At 35.6% G+C, this 18,564-nt stretch overlaps 1 protein-coding gene across 7 annotated transcripts in view; it reads left to right on the forward strand.

The window, feature by feature from the left end:
* Window positions 1-18,564, forward strand: part of FAM126B (family with sequence similarity 126 member B) — a 42,607-nt gene that overhangs the window by 11,607 nt on the left and 12,436 nt on the right. For 6 of the 7 annotated variants that reach the window (XM_015559158.1, XM_006756253.2, XM_015559157.1 and 3 more), the window contains exons 4-9: window positions 1,275-1,376; window positions 6,934-7,113; window positions 10,742-10,822; window positions 12,507-12,622; window positions 14,902-14,997; window positions 18,065-18,181. In XM_015559158.1, coding sequence (XP_015414644.1) covers window positions 1,275-1,376; window positions 6,934-7,113; window positions 10,742-10,822; window positions 12,507-12,622; window positions 14,902-14,997; window positions 18,065-18,181 — 692 coding nt within the window. Of the gene's footprint in view, window positions 1-1,274; window positions 1,377-2,120; window positions 2,177-6,933; window positions 7,114-10,741; window positions 10,823-12,506; window positions 12,623-14,901; window positions 14,998-18,064; window positions 18,182-18,564 lie in introns of all 7 variants that reach the window. The other variant, XM_006756254.2, reaches the window with a different exon arrangement.

An 18,564-nucleotide genomic window follows, 5' to 3' on the forward strand; every position in this document is an offset into this window, starting at 1 on the left:
TGGGGGAGTTTGGGGCGCTGCACCCTATCACATACAGAGCAGGGCCAATCAGGGGGTTGGGGCGCCGCACCCTGTCACACACAGAGCCGCAGGGCGATCAGGGGGTTTGGGCGCTGCCCCCTGTCATGCTGATCCCGGTGCTGGGAGGCATATTACCCTTTTACTATATAGGATAGAGGCCCGGTGCATGGGTGGGGGCCGGCTGGTTTGCCCTGAACGGTGTCCTGGATCAGGTTGGGGTTCCCCACTGGGGTGCCTGGCCAGCCTGGGTGAGGGGCTGATGGCTGTTTGCAGCTGGTCACACACCCTTCAGGGTGGGGGTCCCCACTGGGGTGCCTGGCCAGTCTGGGTGAGGGGCTGAGGGCTGTTTTCAGGCTGGCGGGTGACTGAAGCTCCCAACTGCTCCTTTTTTTCTTTTTTTTTTAATTCTGGGCCAGCTTTAGCTCTGAGGCTTGTCTCCAGCTCTTAGGCCTTGGCTGCTGAAAGCAGGTATCTGGTTTGTTTGGGTTCTATAATCGAAACCCTGTTTCAACTCCAGTTCTGAGATCCCGGCTGGCTGAAAGCAGGTTTCTGGGGTTTTGTTTCGCTTCTATATTTGTAACAATGTTTCAGACTGCAAGCTCAGAGGCCGGCAGCGGCAGGCGGGGAACGTTGGAGTCCTCCGTCACTGAAGCAAGCAAGCCTCATGTTTGCTTCCGGCTGCCTGGCTGTCGACCGCCATCTTGGCTGGCAGTTAATTTGCATATTGCCCTGATTAGCCAATGGGAAGGGTAGCGGAGGTACGGCTAATTACCATGTTTCTCTTTTATTAGATAGGATGGTTAGAATTATTCAGGGTGGGGCAAAAGTTGTTTTACAGTTGTAATGAAAGTAAATAGTACAATCATTAATTAATAATACAAGAATAAACTGTGTTTTGAGTACTCACAACTGTACACCTTCTTTTGCCTCACCCTGTATATTATAACTACAGTGGGGCCTTGACTTACGAGTTTAATTTGTTCCGAGACTGAGCTCGTTACCTCAAATTACTCTATCAACTCAATGCAAAAAATCGGCCGAGAGACAGCTGATATCTCAAAAAACTTGTTAATCGGGACACTGGTAAGTCAAGGCCCCACTGTATTTGTTTTTTTAACATTCATGGTTCTCATATTAATTTCTTTTCTTAATTGACTCATAAATATTTTCAAGAGAAGCTCCTTTAAAATAAAGTTTCTGAACTTCCCAAATATTAAGTTCACTTTTGTTTTCCTTTAATTTTTTTTTTTTAGGCATTACCTGACACTCAGATCACCAGTTATGCAGCAACTTTACACCGGAAAAAAACATTGGTACCAGCCCTCTACAAAGTTATTCAAGATTCAAATAATGAGGTAGGAGAGTTTATAAGAAAAATAATTCCAACATAATAAAATGAAATATGTGTGCTAAAGCACATATATTTAAGTTTTGTAGTTTTCCCTACTCTTTTTTTTTTTTAATTCTTAAGAGACTGGAAAACTTTTTCTGCTATTTTTCATTCTTATAGTTGCTTTGGCTTTCCTCATGCCCTCTCTCTCCATATTTCTAAATGTTTTGATCAAATTGGTTACTGCTGAGGACAGTATATTTTGATTCTTCATCTGACCATTGTTTTTGCAGATTATTTATTTAATTTGAAACTTTCCTTTGCTTCCTTTTCTGGAATGTTTCCTTTTCTGGAAGCCAAATTTTATCCATCCACGGATTGAGATTTATTTATTTTATTTTAAGTATTCTTCGCAGTTATTTTATTGACAATATAGAACTATGTATAATCACCCTAATCAGTGAACTTAGACTGGTAACATAAAATGATACTGCTAGTAAATTTAGTTTGAAAATTATCAGAGAAAGCACTTTTTAGCCTACATAGTCAAGATTAATAAACTTAGAATTAGAGTTTTCTTTTATTCAGTTTGTCATAAAAGGAAAAAAATTCAGCTATTGAATCTATTGGTTAATTTATGCAAAATACACACATTATCTTTTCATTAACACAATAGTTATGACATACAGTTTTATCACCACGGGACTCATGTATGTTTTAAAGTGAAAATGAAAGGAACACACAGGAAAGTAGCTTCTTATCTTCCCAGATACAGCCTCCACGAGTGCCTCTGCTGTGTACTGGAGTGAGTTTGAAGAAGTTCAGGTAATCATCTCCTAACCAGCAGCTTAACTTAAAGCGCATCTTCATTTTTGTCCAGTCACTAAAAGCTTGCTTATTGACCTCTTTCTTTCCTGTCTCCTAAACTTGGATTGGCTCTCAGTTAGACTTGCATCTGTTACCTTGTGTAGCAGCAGTTACAGGATTCATTTGCTTCTTTTTCTCTTGCTGTGTATTTATGAATGTTTATAACTTAAGGTGTGGTAATGTACACATATGCATATCCTTGGTCAGGCATTTTCAAAATTCTGTTTGAATAATGAATGTGTGTATTCCCCACCCTCTGTTTTGCACTGTCTTAACATTTAAGCTTTGCTTATTAAAATTTGTTTTATGCTTTCTCTTTAGATTGTAAGCTCTTCATGGGCAGTAGTCATATATTCTATATTTGTTACTTCATAGAATCTAGTATTTTATCATGTATATAATGAACACTTAATAAATATTAATTAGAAGAATAGTGAAATACAAAATGAGATTCTAAAATGCTGTCATTTTTATTGGGATTCACATTCTCTGGTTAGAGCACTGTCTCCTATACCAAACAGGTGGCGGGCTTGATTCCTATACCAAACAGGTGGCGGGCACATGCCTAGGTTTGGGGTTTGATTCCTGGTAGGGGCTCAGATGTGAGGTAACTGGTCAATGTTTTTTTCTCTCTCTCTCTCCCTCTTTCTCCCCACCACCTTCCTCTCTCTAAATTTTGGTCTAAACCAAAATCAATAAAATCACATCCTCGGGTGAGGATTTAAAAAAAAAAAAGTATTAGTTTTCTTGATTCAGTTATACGTGGAAGCTATGACATTAAAAAAAGTTATTCAATAAATAAAAAGAAAAAAAAGTTATTCATATTATTTTATATTGTGATACTTCAATCTATTAACGTGTCAGACGTTGTCATGGCTACAAATGGAAAAATTACAACTTTAGAGATTCAAGGTCAAGGCCCAGCTGTCAGCATAATCAACCAGTTGACAGAGCAGGTCTGTCCATTCTTTTCTCCTGTCAGATCATAAGGTTCTAACTATGTGTTCATACTTAAGAAAAACAGAACAGTAAGCTCTGTAGAATCATTAATATATAGAACATTAATCTCTACACCAACATATTGCTTTACTTTTCTCATTTCCCTCCTTCTAGATACCTTAGTCACTCTTGCAGTTCTTCTACTTCATGGAGACCTCCATCTTTCTGCACTTTAAATCCAAAACTAAAAATCTCTTACAGTCTTACTTCTTGGTACACTGTTAACTGCTCATTTTACGCTTCTTTTCTCATATTCTTACCCTCCTTACTCCATATTTTCAGCTTGCTTTTTATGTCATTAAAAAAGAATAGGAAAGTAGTTGGGAGCTCTCTTATTTTCCCATTCAAATATACCAGCATCCCTACCCATCCTCTCCTGCCTTTCCTGCTATTCAGTAGGTGAAGTATCCTAGTGTATAAAAGGCCATCTCTTTCACATAGGCCTGGATCCCATCTTCCCTAGCCATCTCAAAGATTGCTCCTTTTAATGATCTCTTCTCTTTCCTGATGAATGGAGTATGGCAAAGAAAGAATCATATTCTAGTTTTTAAAAACCTTATTTGACTAGCTTCTTTATTACCTACCCCATTTTGTTGTCTCTTTTCACAGATGAACCTTAACTATAACTTCTTTCTATTTTACCCCTTTTCCTCACCTCACATTCTCTCTTTAACCTAAATTGGGCTTCAGTGTCCATTATTCCAGCCAGATTGTCTCAGTGTGATCATCAGAGAGCATGTCTCTTAGTAACTATTTTATCAAACTGTTGGCTAAATTTGGGGAATGTGTCAGTTATTCTTAAGCTTTTTTTTTTTAACCAGAAGAAAATGACTTTTAACACCTTTTGATGTGGGTGATAGTTTCATTTAGGAAAGGTCAGAGTCATGTATAATACTGAGAAACTGAGAACACAATGGCCTAATACATATACTTGGAATTAAAGATTTTTAACAGATAGCATTGGCAAGTTTTTAAGTCTTATTTTGCCATGGTATCTGATTAAAAGTTACTGGATTTCCAGCCACTCTTCCTCCGACTTTAAAAAAAAAACAGAATAATAATTTTCCTCAGTCTGTATTTCTTTGTAATGCTTAATTAAAATATAGTCTCCTACATGTAGTTTTTGCTACTGAGGAAGGAAGTTAAGATCTTTCTAAAATAAATCATAATATTGTTCCGTGGACAATAACATTTAGAGAAGGTTAAAAAAAATTAGAGAAGGTAATTTTAGGACCTTTACTAAGAAGGAAAGTAGATTTAAAAGATGTCTATGTAATAAAAGCCTAAGCGACCGTTACAGCGGAATCACCAGAACAACCAGTTGCTATTATGCGCACTGACCACCAAGGGCAGACGCTCAACACAGGAGCTCCCCCCTGGTGGTCAGTGCGCTCCCACAGCGGGAGGGGCCACTCAACCAGAAGCCAGGCTTGCCTCTCCTGCCTCTGCAGCAGCACTAAAAAGCAGCGAGCCAAGCGGTAAGGAGTGCGCATGTGGGTGGTAAGGAGCGAGAGATCCTGGATTGCGAGAAGGATGTCCAACTGCTGGCTTAGGCCCAATCCCAGGCGGATGTCCCCTGAGGGGTCCTGGACTGCGAGAGGGTACAGGCGGGCTGAGGGATTCCCCCACCCCCACCCCCCAAGTGCACAAATTTCGTACACCGGGCTTCTAGTGTGTGTGTATGTGTCTATATATATATATGAGTGGCGGAGGGGCAGGTCCCTCAGTCCAGATTGCGAGAGGGCACAGGCCAGGGTGAGGTACCCCACTGGTGCACTGTCAGGGCCGGGGAGGGATGTGGGAGGTTGGCCAGCCAAGGAGGGACGGCAGGAGGGCTCCAGGGCATGTCTGGCCCATCTCAATCCCAATCACCCAGACCCCAGCAGCAAGATAACTTACCGGTTGAAGAGTCTGCCCCCTGGTGGTCAGTGCATGTCATAGTGAGAGATTGAGCGACTTTAGCATATCATTAGCATATTACACTTTGGTTGAATGGACAACCAGATGACCAGACACTTAGCATATTAGGCTTTTATTATATAGGATATTTAGGGAGTATTTAAAATCTTGCTCCCCAGCATATGGTTTGGTTCAAATAAACTTATAAAAATAAAAACCTTGTGTGTGGGTGTGTGTGTGTAATAAATTTATAGGAGCAATAATCTTTAATTTCCCGAAAGACCTGAATATTATTGTTAGCATTTTTAAAAGATGCCAACAAAATAAAGATGCCAACAATTGACTATCTTCAAAAGTATATTTCTTATTGGTACTATGTGGAATATACTATTTGTAATTAAACAACTCTCACCTCCTACTCCATCTTTGCTGAAATATAAGGAATGTGGTATAATGGGAACATCAACCGGGTGTCGGAAGACCTGAATTCTAGAGTCTTCCTACACCACTAAATTCTATGTCCCTGGGCAAATCGTTTGATCTAGATTCAGTATGAGAAAGTTGGACTGGTTTATAAGATTTCAAATACAATGATAGTGATTTCACATAAAGGGCTTACTAGACTAGGATGTGTGTGCATAAATTTTTTTAGCTTTAGTTGTTCCTTAAGAGCTAAGTTTAACTCATCTAAATATGTGTACAATCAACATAGGATAAGTTGACTTTTAATTTACCTTGTGAAAATAGTGGCTTTATTCTAGAATGTTTGATTAAACTAGTGTTAAATTTTAAACATTATAGTTTCCTGTCAGTGTTTGTCTGCATTTTAAAATCATAGTTTTTATTTAGTCTGCAGTTATTCCAAAGAAAACATTCTAAATTGGCAGTACATGCTTAGGGAAAAGGGGAAGATTTATTTAAACTGCTCATTTTCTTCAGTTTTCAGGGTCATAAAGTTCCTTGTAAGTCAGATTATGTGATATCTTATGAAGAATTATCCAATTAAATATTGGAAAAAATATTTCTGTAGAATTTCCTCCTTTTAAAATATTTCAAATAAATATAATTAGTAGAATTTATCAATCTCTTATTAGCTAGCATTAATTTAAAATACCAGCATTTTGGATGTCCAAATATTACATATTGCAAAATTCCTTTCTCTACTGAGTGGTATATAATTTATTTAAATCATAGTCTGAAATTAATATTTAACTTTCAACAAGATCATTTGAGATTATTTTCTTTCAGTAGAAACTTTTTTAAAATGGAGGATACTAAGGGTTGTTAAGAACAGAAAAGGAAATTTGTTAATATAAGTTGGTACATTGGTTAAAAAACTAAATCAGTGATTCTCAACCCTCTGGCCCTTTAAATACAGTTCCTCATGTTGTGACCCAACCATAAAATTATTTTCGTTGCTACTTCATAACTGTAATGTTGCTACTGTTATGAATCGTAATGTAAATATCTGATATGCAGGATGGTCTTAGGCGACCCCTGTGAAAGGCTTGTTTGACTGCCAAAGGGGTTGCGACCCACAGGCTGAGAACCACTGAACTAAATTAAGTAGTACAGTGTATTAAAAGTTATGTTGACATTATAGGGCCACAAAGTACTACTTATAGTTAGTATATTGGCCAGTTTAATATGTTATCTCTCTACATAGAGATTAAGATTTTGGTTGTATTGATTCAAAATATGCAAGAATTATGTTAAGAATTTAGTTTAAAAATAAGATATAAGTATACGTGCCTTTAAAAAAATCCAGTTATATCCAAAATAATGGAAATAACTAATGCACTTTATTTTCCTTTTAGCTCCTGGAACCTGTCTGCCACCAGCTGTTTGAGCTCTATCGTAGCTCTGAAGTTCGACTTAAGAGGTTCACGCTGCAGTTCTTGCCAGAATTGATGTGGGTTTATTTACGGCTTACAGTTAGCCGAGACAGACAGAGTAATGGTTGCATTGAAGCACTTCTGTTAGGAATTTATAACTTGGTAAGTTGAAAGTGATAGTTTGGGAAATTTTAAGTATTTTTTAAAGTCCTCTGAAATTATACTTAAAGAATATTTAGAAAAAAATTGAAATGTGTCTATTGAAAAATTTGAGTTAATTAAATTGAACACAAGGGAAACTAAAAAAAAAAAATCCCATTTACCATTGTAACAACAACAAAAAGATACCTAGGAATAAACTTAACCAAGGAGGTAAAAGACCTGGATTAGGAAAACTATAGGACATTGAAAAAGAAACTAGAGGAAGATACAAACAAATGGAAGTGTATACCATGTTCATGGATTGGAAGCATTAATATAATTAAAATGTCTATACTACCCAAAGTAATCTATAAATTCAACACAATCCCTATTAAATACCAACAGCATACTTCACATAACTAGAAAAAAATACTCCAAAAATTTATATGGAACCATAAAAGACCCCAAATAGCTGCAGAATCTTGAGCAAGAAGAACAAAGTTGGATATCAAACTATGCTACAAAGTCATTATCAGTAAAGCAACCTGGTACTGGCAGAAGAATAGGCATATAGACAATGGATTGTAACAGAGACCCAAGAAATTGACCCACACCATTATGGTCAATTAATATATGACCAAGGAGGCAAGATCATACAAAGGAGTAAAGACAGTCTCTTCAACAAATGGTGTTGGGAGAACTGGAGAGACACATGCAAAAAGATGAAACTAGAACACAAACTTACACCATACATAAGAATAAACTCAAAATGGATAAAAGAGTTAAATGTAAGGCACGAAACCATAAAAATCTTAGGAGAAAACAGGCAGTAGTGGAATTTTTGCCAATATATCTCCTAGGGCAAAGGAAACTAAGAAAATAAGCAAATGGGACTACATCAAAATAATATCACCTCACACCTGTCAGAATGGCTATAATCAAAAAATCAACAAACAAGTGTTGGCGAGGATGTGGAGAAAAGGAAACACCAGTTCACTGCACCTCACAATAAATAATATTCTTCTGAACCAGTGCTTGCTGCTCTAAGTATTGCCCCTTCAAAAGTCATTAGAAAACATTTGCATCACTAGAACACTTATATTTTGTTTAAAACCAGGCCCTGCCACTTGTTGGCTGCTTTAAATTTGGGCAAGTTTCTTTTTTTTTTTTTTTTTTTTTACAAGTTTGAGATGTCCACAATATATTTTTTTAAAAGCAACTGCAAAATGTGTATAATGTGATTCTACTTGGTTAAGAAACAAATAGAAAAACATCCCAGTTAGGTACATATGCTCACATACGTGCATAAAACTAGGAACATAGTACACATAAATTTGGGCAAGTTACTTAATATCTTGACTTCAGTTGCATCATATGTAAAACAGAAATAGAACATTATTATAGGATTAAAAACAAGTAGAAAAATCCAGCATGGTGCCTGTGGTGTTTTAATTATTATGATTATTAGCTGTATCATAATTGAAGATGAGTTTTTTTAAATGAAAAGCTGGTCTTGATATAAAATTCTCTTGCTAATTTGCCTGATACTGTTTTTTTAAAGTAGGAAATTTGTTTCATATATCATTGTGTCTCCTCTATTGATTTGTACAGGTAGTAAGTGTTTAGTGATTTAATAATTGAATTTGGTGTATTAGATTAGATTTAACATTATGCTGTTACTTTTATTAATTTGATTAGGGTAATAAAATTTAGTAGTGGGACAAATGAAGCAAATATTTTGTATATCAGAATGCTTGACAAGTTCTTGACAATAGTTGATGCTGTGGTTTAATTTTGGCATCTCAAAAATAGTGTACTATAAAAATATTGCTCAATTCTATGCAGAAATGCAACCTCAGGTTTCTATCTTTTAATTCCCTTGATATCTGCTCTCTCTTTTCTGTGGTTCTCATTTCTTCTTACCACACTGGTTTTTCTTTATATACTTATTTCTCTTTTTTCTTTCCTTCCCTAGCACTTCTCTCTTGTTTAAGATAGCCTCGAGAAGAGTTTTATATTGCCCTCAGCTTAAACAAATTTCAGAACACACTTCTCCACAAATACTCACAAATGTAGATCAGAAGTATTTGGCTTAATTTAAAATTTAGGAATAAAAATTAAAATTTTATTGCCTAACTTAAATCATGTCTATTCATCTTAGCATAAACTTTCTCTCTGAGGCACAATAGCCCAGATGTAGTGGTAACTAGTTTGACTACAAAGTAGATAAATGATCTCTCTAGGGAATTTTAAAAAAATACGTATTTTACTGATTTCACAAAGGAAGGGAGAGGGAGAGAGAGACAGGAACATCGATGAGAGAGAATCACCGATCAGATGCCTCCCACATGGCCCCCCACTGGCGACCGAGCCCACAACCCAGGCCAGGAATTTAACTGCTACCTCCCAGTTCATAGGTCACTCAAACACAGCCACACCAGCCTGGCTCTCTAAGGAATTTTTAAAGCCCTTTTCCTGCCAAAATTATAGGTAGGACCATTGTTCACATATAATTGGTACTATCCTATGACATAAAACTCAGAAATGAGCCCCATAGGGATGTTCTGGGTTTGTGTTTTGGTGATGGTAGTTATTTTTATAGTTGTTTCTTCCTTTCATATTGTTTAACTACTTAGTCTCTCTCTGACCACCTTCCCAGGTCTAACAAGGTCAATCTTCTCTATGATTATGCCTGTTATGTATACTAATATGAAGTGTAAAAGAAATATAGACAAATGAGGCAGTAGAGAAAGGGAGTGATGCAGGAAGAGCATTTCACCCCTGGCTACTGTAGGCAGATTTTTATTGATATCTATAGAAGATTGGATGTAAAAATGATGGGTACATTGTCCTTTTCATTGAAAGATAAAATGCTTTTAAAATTCACAAGACTTTTCTTGTAGTTGAGTAAGAATGACCTAAATATGAACTTATTTTTAATTACTTAGACTAATAATTATGTTAATATGTAGCTTATTTGAAGTCATTAGTTTATTGCTGAAGAATTTTAAGAGTTTCTTTTAGTCAAGATTCATTCTGTGTTAGAATAGTGTTTTTCTTATTTTAATAATTATGGAGCTCTTGCCTAAGGCCTTTAATTTGTTTGACTCAAAGAACTAATGTTTCTATTTAAAGATCTAATCACTTGTAATCTCCCTGCCCTGTGTATAAATTAAACATGAAAATTGATTTGTGTGCCTGCTTCCTTCATGTCTTTGCTGTCATGTTGTATTTGATTAACTTAGTATTGCACTAAAATCTCTCAAAGGATAATTCAACCACCAAAGTGTACAAAGATAAATTAGGGTAGTAATTTATTTTTAATTTTTATATATTTTTATTGATTTCAGAGAGGAAGGGAGAGGGAAAGATAGCGAAACATTGATTGGCTGCCTCCTGCACAACCCCTACTGGGATCGAGCTTGCAACCTGGGCATGTGCCTTGACCAGGAATCAAACCGTGACCTCTTGGTTCATAGATGGCCACTCAAACACTAAGCCATGCCGGCTAGGCAGTTTTTTTATTTATATTACTATTTCTAAACATCTTCCTCAGTTACCAATGATATGTTTGGTAAATTAAGAAAGTTATTATTATTTCTAATAGTCCTGTGATTATTTCATTATCTTTGTATTTTTTTTTAACTAGGAAATTGCTGATAAAGATGGAAACAACAAAGTTCTGTCTTTTACTATCCCTTCTTTATCTAAGCCTTCAATATACCATGAGGTAAGTAAAATTGGAAAGGTAGAATTATTTAAAAGTATACTGAATAAAGATATAAAGTCAGTCTCTTACCAGAGGTAAATATTCCTAACACATCTTTATTGATTTACTTATTAAAAGTAGATGTTTGTTATCAATATATATATATATATATATATAAAGGCTAAGTGACTTTCTGACCGGTAGTAATGATGCGCACTGACCACCAAGGGGCAGACACTCAATGCAGGAGCTGCCAAGCTGTGGTGACTTGGCAGTGGCGGTTCTCAGGTGATGCACCCTGGAACCAGAGAGGAGGGAGCCCGATTCTGGGGTGCATCACCCGAGAACTGCACTCACAATCCAGGACCCCTTGGGGATGTCGGAGAGCTGGTTTCAGCCTGATCCCCAAAGGCCAGGCTGAGGGACCCCATCAGTGCATAAAAACAGGCCTCCAATTAGTGATATAAAGTTGAGCTGTTGTCAAGAGAGGCAGAAAATAATTAATGGGTAATTTTCTTCTAGTTCTTGTTTCTTTGGATTCTTCACCAGTATCATTTTTAATCTTTTTTTTATGAGTTTTCAAAAATATTCTTTAAATCATTTTTATTTTTCAATTAAATTTGATATACCATATTCTTTAATTTTTTTAAGTCTTCAGTAGTAATTAGAAATCATCTATGTTTGATTGGGTTTTATTTTTTTATTTATTTTGGGGGGGTTATTTTTTAGGAAAATGGCTACTTAGAAGAATATTACCACTGTAATGATTATATTTCCATTTAAAGAATTCTAGTTGATGCATTCCAGCTGTTCACTAACATTCCACTTCTGATTTTTGCATATATTTATTTGGATGAACAATATGAGAACAATGCTTATTATACAAGTAGATGACTTCTGTTGAGCTGAACTCCTTCTGCCTCCTCTCTTTAAGGATATGTGTTCTGAATCAAGCTTCTGACCTCAGGTGGCTTTTAGTGCATAAAGTCGTGAGGAAAGCATTTAAAGAAGCTTTACCAGTAGTCTAAAAATTATATTCCATTTTCTTATCAACACTCAATATCCTGTTGTCTCATAGCTTTTTTTTTTTTTCTTAATGATGTCCTCTGGGAAATAGAATGTCTGCTATTTAGCCCAGGACTCATTTGAGCTTAGAATATTTCTGAGTAATTTAATTTTAATTAAGTTCTGTGAATCATATTATGAAATAAAATGGAGGATAGTGAAACATTTATGAATGGATGGTTCTAACTATAGAAACATGAAATCAATTATGTCACTATTAAAGAGACATTTGATCATAGCCTTCAATATTGTTTGTGTTTTATAATTATAGTACTCTACACCTTGCTGTCTCCATTATAGAATGGGATTAATGAGAGTACTTAGTATGAATGCACAGTCCCCAAGACTGCTCATGTTGTAGAGTACAAACAAATTGAAATGGACATATTTGTAACCTTTAGTCTTTTCAGCAACTTCTTTTATTTTTATACATTATATGTGTGTGTGTGTGTGTGTGTGTATATATATGTATATAATTTTCAAAAAGAGCCATAGAATGTGTATAATTGAAAAATGGAAAGGGTTTTGAAAGAGAAGAAATGGTGTGAAACTGCCCTTTTTTGAAACAAATATCTTTATGTGATACAGATTTTTACTTCATTTTAGAGACACAGTCTCATACTTTACCTTATTTTTATAGCCCTCAACAATTGGATCCATGGCTTTGACTGAAGGGGCATTGTGTCAGCATGACCTCATCAGGGTTGTTTATAGTGATCTTCATCCTCAGAGGGAAACATTCACTGCACAAAATCGGTAATGGTAAAAACTGTGGACAGTAATAATTGTCCTGGAATAGTCTTCTTTTCTCTCTTGTTGGCCATATCTTTTTTCTTTTGCTTTACTTTACTTATATCCTTAACTTCATTTGTCAGTCCTTTTTTTGAGTTTTTAATGTCTGCAATTATATTTTGTATATCTAAAAGTTTTTCTTGCTTTCTGAATGGTCTTTAAAATACTGATTTTGTTTAAGTGGTGTGTTTGGAGTTTTTTTGAAACATCTTTTATATTTTTGAGAATATTATAATTTGCCTTATTCAAAGTTTTTTTTTTTCTTTTTGTGTATTCTGTTTCCTTTAAATTGTACTTTTTTTCTATTTTTTATTTTGGTCTCATTTTTTGTTAGTGGAATTCCTCAGATGTCTTTTCTCTCCCATATATTTAAGAGTAGGAGAATAAAATTGAGAAGCTTTAACCACATTAATAGGGCTAGTTGGCCATGAACTTCATATAACTTCTCACTGGGCTGTTCAGTTGGGGAACTTTCTAAGTTCATATCTTTAAATCTTTCTTCTTAAGGTCAGGTTCCCTAGAGAAAAGTCTAGTCTGTAAATAGAGGGCTAGCTGCTAGCATTCTGGTGGCCAAGTGGGGAAGGAGAGCCTGAGGTCTTGATTTCCAGTAAGGTTTGTTTCACTTAATGTTCCTGTGTTCAGTAAGGTGTCTTCCCCCTCCAACCCCCTCCCTAAACCACAATTGTGCCTGGTGGTTTCTCGGTAGAAATATCCTTTTTCTTCTTTGAGAAAAGAAATCTTAAATTTCAGAAAAGAAACCTACAATAAACCAGGTAACATAGAGAAGAAAAGATCTGAACATTTGACTGCTTCTGAGTCAGATTTACAACTCAGTTTTTAGCTTTTCATTTTGAAATAATTTCAGACTTACAAAAAATGTTGAAAAATGGTACAAAAAATTTCACCATCTATGGGAAGCTTTTTAGAAGTACAAATTCCCTCGGGTCCTGCCCTAGAGACTCTTGTTGGTTATTTGGGTTGACATACAGGAATATATTTTTTCAAAAGGTCCTTAAATAACTATAATCTGTTCCAGGTTTAGGAGCCACTTTCTTAGACATTGTAAAGATTAGGAAAGCATTCTTTTTTTTAAATATATTTTATTGATTTTTCACAGAGAGGAAGGGAGAGGGAGAGAGAGTTAGAAACATCGATGAGAGAGAAACATCGATCAGCTGCCTCTTGCACATCCCCCACCGGGGATGTGCCCACAACCCAGGTACATGCCCTTGACCGGAATCGAACCCGGGACCTCTCAGTCCGCAGGCTGATGCTCTATCCACTGAGCCAGACCGGTTTTGGCAGGAAAGCATTCTTTATCCCTTTAACAAATGTTTATTATAGTATCAATGTGTTAGACACTGTGTTGGACACTAGAGGTAGAGGTGAATATATCGGGGTCTAAAGTTATTACCAAATGGGTAAAACAGAGAAAAGATGGAGAATGATGATTCAATGGGATAAATGCTATATTAGTGCTACACAGATAAGGGAATGGAATAGTTTCCTTCAGTTGGGAGAATTAAGAACAGCTTTATGTCTAAGGTAAAAATTTGAGCTAGGACCTGAGACGTTAGCATGAGTTTTCTAAGGATGTTCTAGTAAAGAAGAGCAGTATGTATAAAAGCAAGTTTTTATGAAAGGTTATGGCATATTCATGGAGTGGTGAGAATATTAATGTAGACCAGTGATGGCGAACCTATGACACGCGTGTCAGAGGTGACACGCGAACTCATTTTTTTGGTTGATTTTTCTTTGTTAAATGGCATTTAAATATATAAAATAAATATCAAAAATATAAGTCTTCGTTTTACTATGGTTGCAAATATCAACAAATTTCTATATGTGACACGGCACCAGAGTTAACTTAGGGTTTTTCAAAATGCTGACACGCCGAGCTCAAAAGGTTCACCATCACTGATGTAGACAGTGTATGTGGTAGGCAGTGGAGGTAGGGTAAGGTTAGAGAGGATGGTTGAGGGTGGATTTTAAAGGACCTGTGTGCCATGATGAGTTTGGATTTTATCGTGCAGTCAGTAGGAACAGTGGGCTAATGTAGATAGGGCAGTCATCTACATTAGGAATGGATATGGGGAATATTGATGAAGAGACTATAGTAATCTGATTGAGAAATCATGAAAGTAATGTCAAGGCATTGTTGTTATAATGAAGAAATCATTTACCACAGTGTCTAACAGAAGTGATTGTTTATAATCCTTTCCACTCCTTTTTGTTTTTCGTAGGTTTGAAGTCCTGAGTTTTCTTATGTTGTGTTACAATTCTGCTATTGTGTATATGCCTGCTTCATCTTATCAATCTCTTTGTCGGATGGGCTCCAGGTGAGAAAAATAATTATCATTATTATTATAATCTTATTTATTTGACAAATATTTACTGAGCATATTCTTTATGGTAGGTACTATTTTAACTTATGATGATATAGCAGTAAATAAAACTCATGGAGCTTATATTCCTGTAGGAATCCTTATCTCTCAAGCATCTTCTTGAAAATATTTCAGCATCAAAAAAGTATTTTTTATCTGAACATCAAGAAATGCAAAGATGTCTTAATCTTAGAGTGGTTTATTGATATACCTAATCACTTTGAGAGCTTTGAATAAATAGTCCCATAGGTAAAGAAAGTCTTAAGGAATGTGAATCCTTTTCTTTATATATTTCACAAATTATTATCTCTGCTTTGTATAAGAAAATTAGTAATAGTACCAATTATATGTCTCATTTATATTTGTGTTCTTTAATCTTTACTAAATAAGAATTTCTAATAATTTGGACAGACCTGGGTTGAAATTTAAATATTTACTATAGAAAGGAAGTTTAAGTAATAAAAATCAGTTTGGAGACAGGACATTTAGAGTCACAGAATTTCAGCTATAGAAGGAACCATGAGTTCATCCTGTTCAACTGATTTTCTTCTTATTTTTATTTATTGATTTTTATAAAAAGAGGGAGGTATCAAGGGAGGGAGGAGGTGGGGGGAAAGAGAGTGAGAGAGAGAGAGAGAGAGAGAGAGAGAGAGACAGACATGTAATTATTGTTCCACTTATTTATGCATTCATTGGTTGTTTCTTGTCTGTTACCTGACCGGAGATTGAACCCACAGCCTTGGTATATTGGGACGACATTCTAACCCTCTGAGATACCCAGCCATGGCTCAACTGATTTTTACCTGAGGAAATTGAGCCTCTGAAAGGGGTTAAATGCTGTATTAGTTTTCTGTTGCCTCATAACAAATTACCACAAACTTAGCACTGAAAACAGCACACATTATTTTGTAGTTTCAGTATGTCAGGAGTCTAGGCATGGTTTAGCTGGGTCCTTTGCTTAGGGTCTTACAAAGCTGCCGTTAAGATGTTGGCTGGATTTTCAGTCTTTTCTGAAGCTCGGATGAGGAATTATATACTTTTGTTGGCAGAATTTCGTGCCTGTAGTTGTAGGACTGAGGGCTTCAATGTCTTGTTGACTCTGCCAAGGACCAGTCTTAGTTCTTTGCCCTGTGGGCCTCTCAGCATCCGCTGCCTTTAACAGGACAGCTTATTTCTTCAAAGCAGAAGGGTGAAAGGAGACCTGCACTACATTCTTAAATAACACAATCACCTTTCATGTTCTGTTGATTAGAAACAAATCACAGGTCTCACCCATACTCACAAAGAGGGAGACCAATCCAAGTTAGTTGTAAGTTTGATTTTATAGATGATCTTAAAATAAGTTTGTTATTTTCAGTTACCTGTAATAACATAATTAATGACTAACAAAGTTCTTATCTCTAACCTAGATACTGTTATCAAGAGAATACATTGTTTAAGCACTTATTGCCTATCTACAGATAAATCCTATATAAAAAAAAGCTAATATGCAAATTGTCCCCACAGGCAGGAGTTTGACCGATTGGGAGTTAGATGTGCACTGATCACCAGGAGGCGGTGTGGGGGGAAGGGAGGCCCAGCTGGTGGTGGTATGCAGGCAGCCAGAGGAAGGGAGGCCCCAGCCAGCAGCCGGCAGCTACTAGGGACCCTACCCATGCACGAATTTCATGCTCTGGGCCTCTAGTTTGTTTATAAATGACTATTTTGGTTTTTTAAGTTAATATTTATAATTTTTCATTCTATCTTAAATAATAGCAAATATTCAGTAAATTTTGCATAATAAGACTAGTAGAGGTTGGATCAATTTTTAAAAATATGTTTTTTTATTGATTTCAGAGAGGAAGGGAAAGGGAGAGAGAGATAGAAATATCAATGATGAGAATCATTGATCAATTGCCTCCTGTAAGGCCCCTACTGGTGATCAAACCCATAACTCAGGCATGTGCCCTGACCTGGACTGAACCATGATCTCTGGTTCATAGGTCGATGCTCAACCACTGAGCCATCTTTTAAAACTGAAAGTCTGTGATTCACAGGCTAGCCAGTGTTTTAAATGTATATAATGTAAATACTGCAGTGATCTGATACCCATCACCCATTTGAGGAATAAATGAACAAGCTTTTCTTTAATAGATTGATGTTATACAGGGTGGGGCAAAAATAGGTTTACAGCTGTGAGAATGTGAAACAGTTTATTCTTGTACTATTATTAATTAATTATTGTATTATTTTTACATACAAGCAACTGTAAACCTACTTTTGCCCCAACCTGTATTTTTCATTTTTCTTTGTGAAATTGAATGTCATTATATTTTACCTACATATTTTATGCTAATATAATGCTATTTTATACTTTAAAATCTATTATTGATCACCTAATTATATGTCTCTGCTACAAAAATATGTATATGTAAACTGAACTTTGAAAAGAATTCCTGATACTATGATGTACTAAAAATGAAAATATTTCTCTTAGCTCACCATGATAGTTATTCCAATAAATTAATTCATTAAAAGAACATAGGTACATTACAGTTTTTGATAATTATTAAGCATCATTTCCTGAAGCATCTTCTAAGGAGATGGCAGGTAGAGGATTGTTTATGGTACTTTGATTAAAAATGGTCTCACAGACATCAGTAGTTTGAAATATCCCTTTATTTACTTTGAGATTTCTGTATCTCTCACTATTTCATCCTGATAAAATTTGGAATATGGGAAAGTTATTCATTTATTTTGTGAAGAGAGAGAAGGATGAATTTGAAAGACCTGGCTATCTGAGTAAAATTGTTTTTATCAATACGGCCCACTAGGATGTATGTTTTATGAGGGCACAGGTTTTATTTTTTTTATTTTTACCTGTTCACAACTGTATACCTAGGCTCAGGACAGTGACTGGTAAGTAGTGACTGTATTTAATAAATGTTTGAGCAACAAATAACTGAATAAATGAATTTATAAAAGCAAAATATTTGATTCAATGACATCAGAAATCACTCATGATAAATACTATATTTCCTAGGGTTTGTGTGAGTGGGTTTCCACGGCAACAAGAAAAACACTGGAAAGAACTCTGTGGTCGAATAGTATTGGATCCCGAATTTATGGTGCAACTTCTCACAGGGGTTTATTATGCCATGTAAGTAGGTGGACTTCGGAATTAGGTGAATTTTTCCTAATATTTGGAAACTTAATATTTCTCTTTTTTTTTATCATACAACACTAAATCTTTTGTTTCATGATGGATCCATTATCTTGTTTTTCTAATATGAACTCTTCTTAGTACTTTTTTAAATTAATGTACATTTTAAACTTGAAAACAATATAACAACTATTGAATTCAAACTACATGTAAGGTTTCAGTTTTAGGACTACAGCATAATGATTAGGCATTTTATATTGTAAAATGACTACCACAGTAAGGTTTACTTAACATTCATTACCACACATAGTTATAAACTTTCTTCTTTAGATGAGAACTTTTTAAGACTTATACTCTTACCAATGTTCAAAAATACAATA

Source organism: Myotis davidii, unplaced genomic scaffold (assembly GCF_000327345.1).
Source record: "Myotis davidii unplaced genomic scaffold, ASM32734v1 scaffold914, whole genome shotgun sequence".
NCBI classification, from domain to species: domain Eukaryota; kingdom Metazoa; phylum Chordata; class Mammalia; order Chiroptera; family Vespertilionidae; genus Myotis; species Myotis davidii.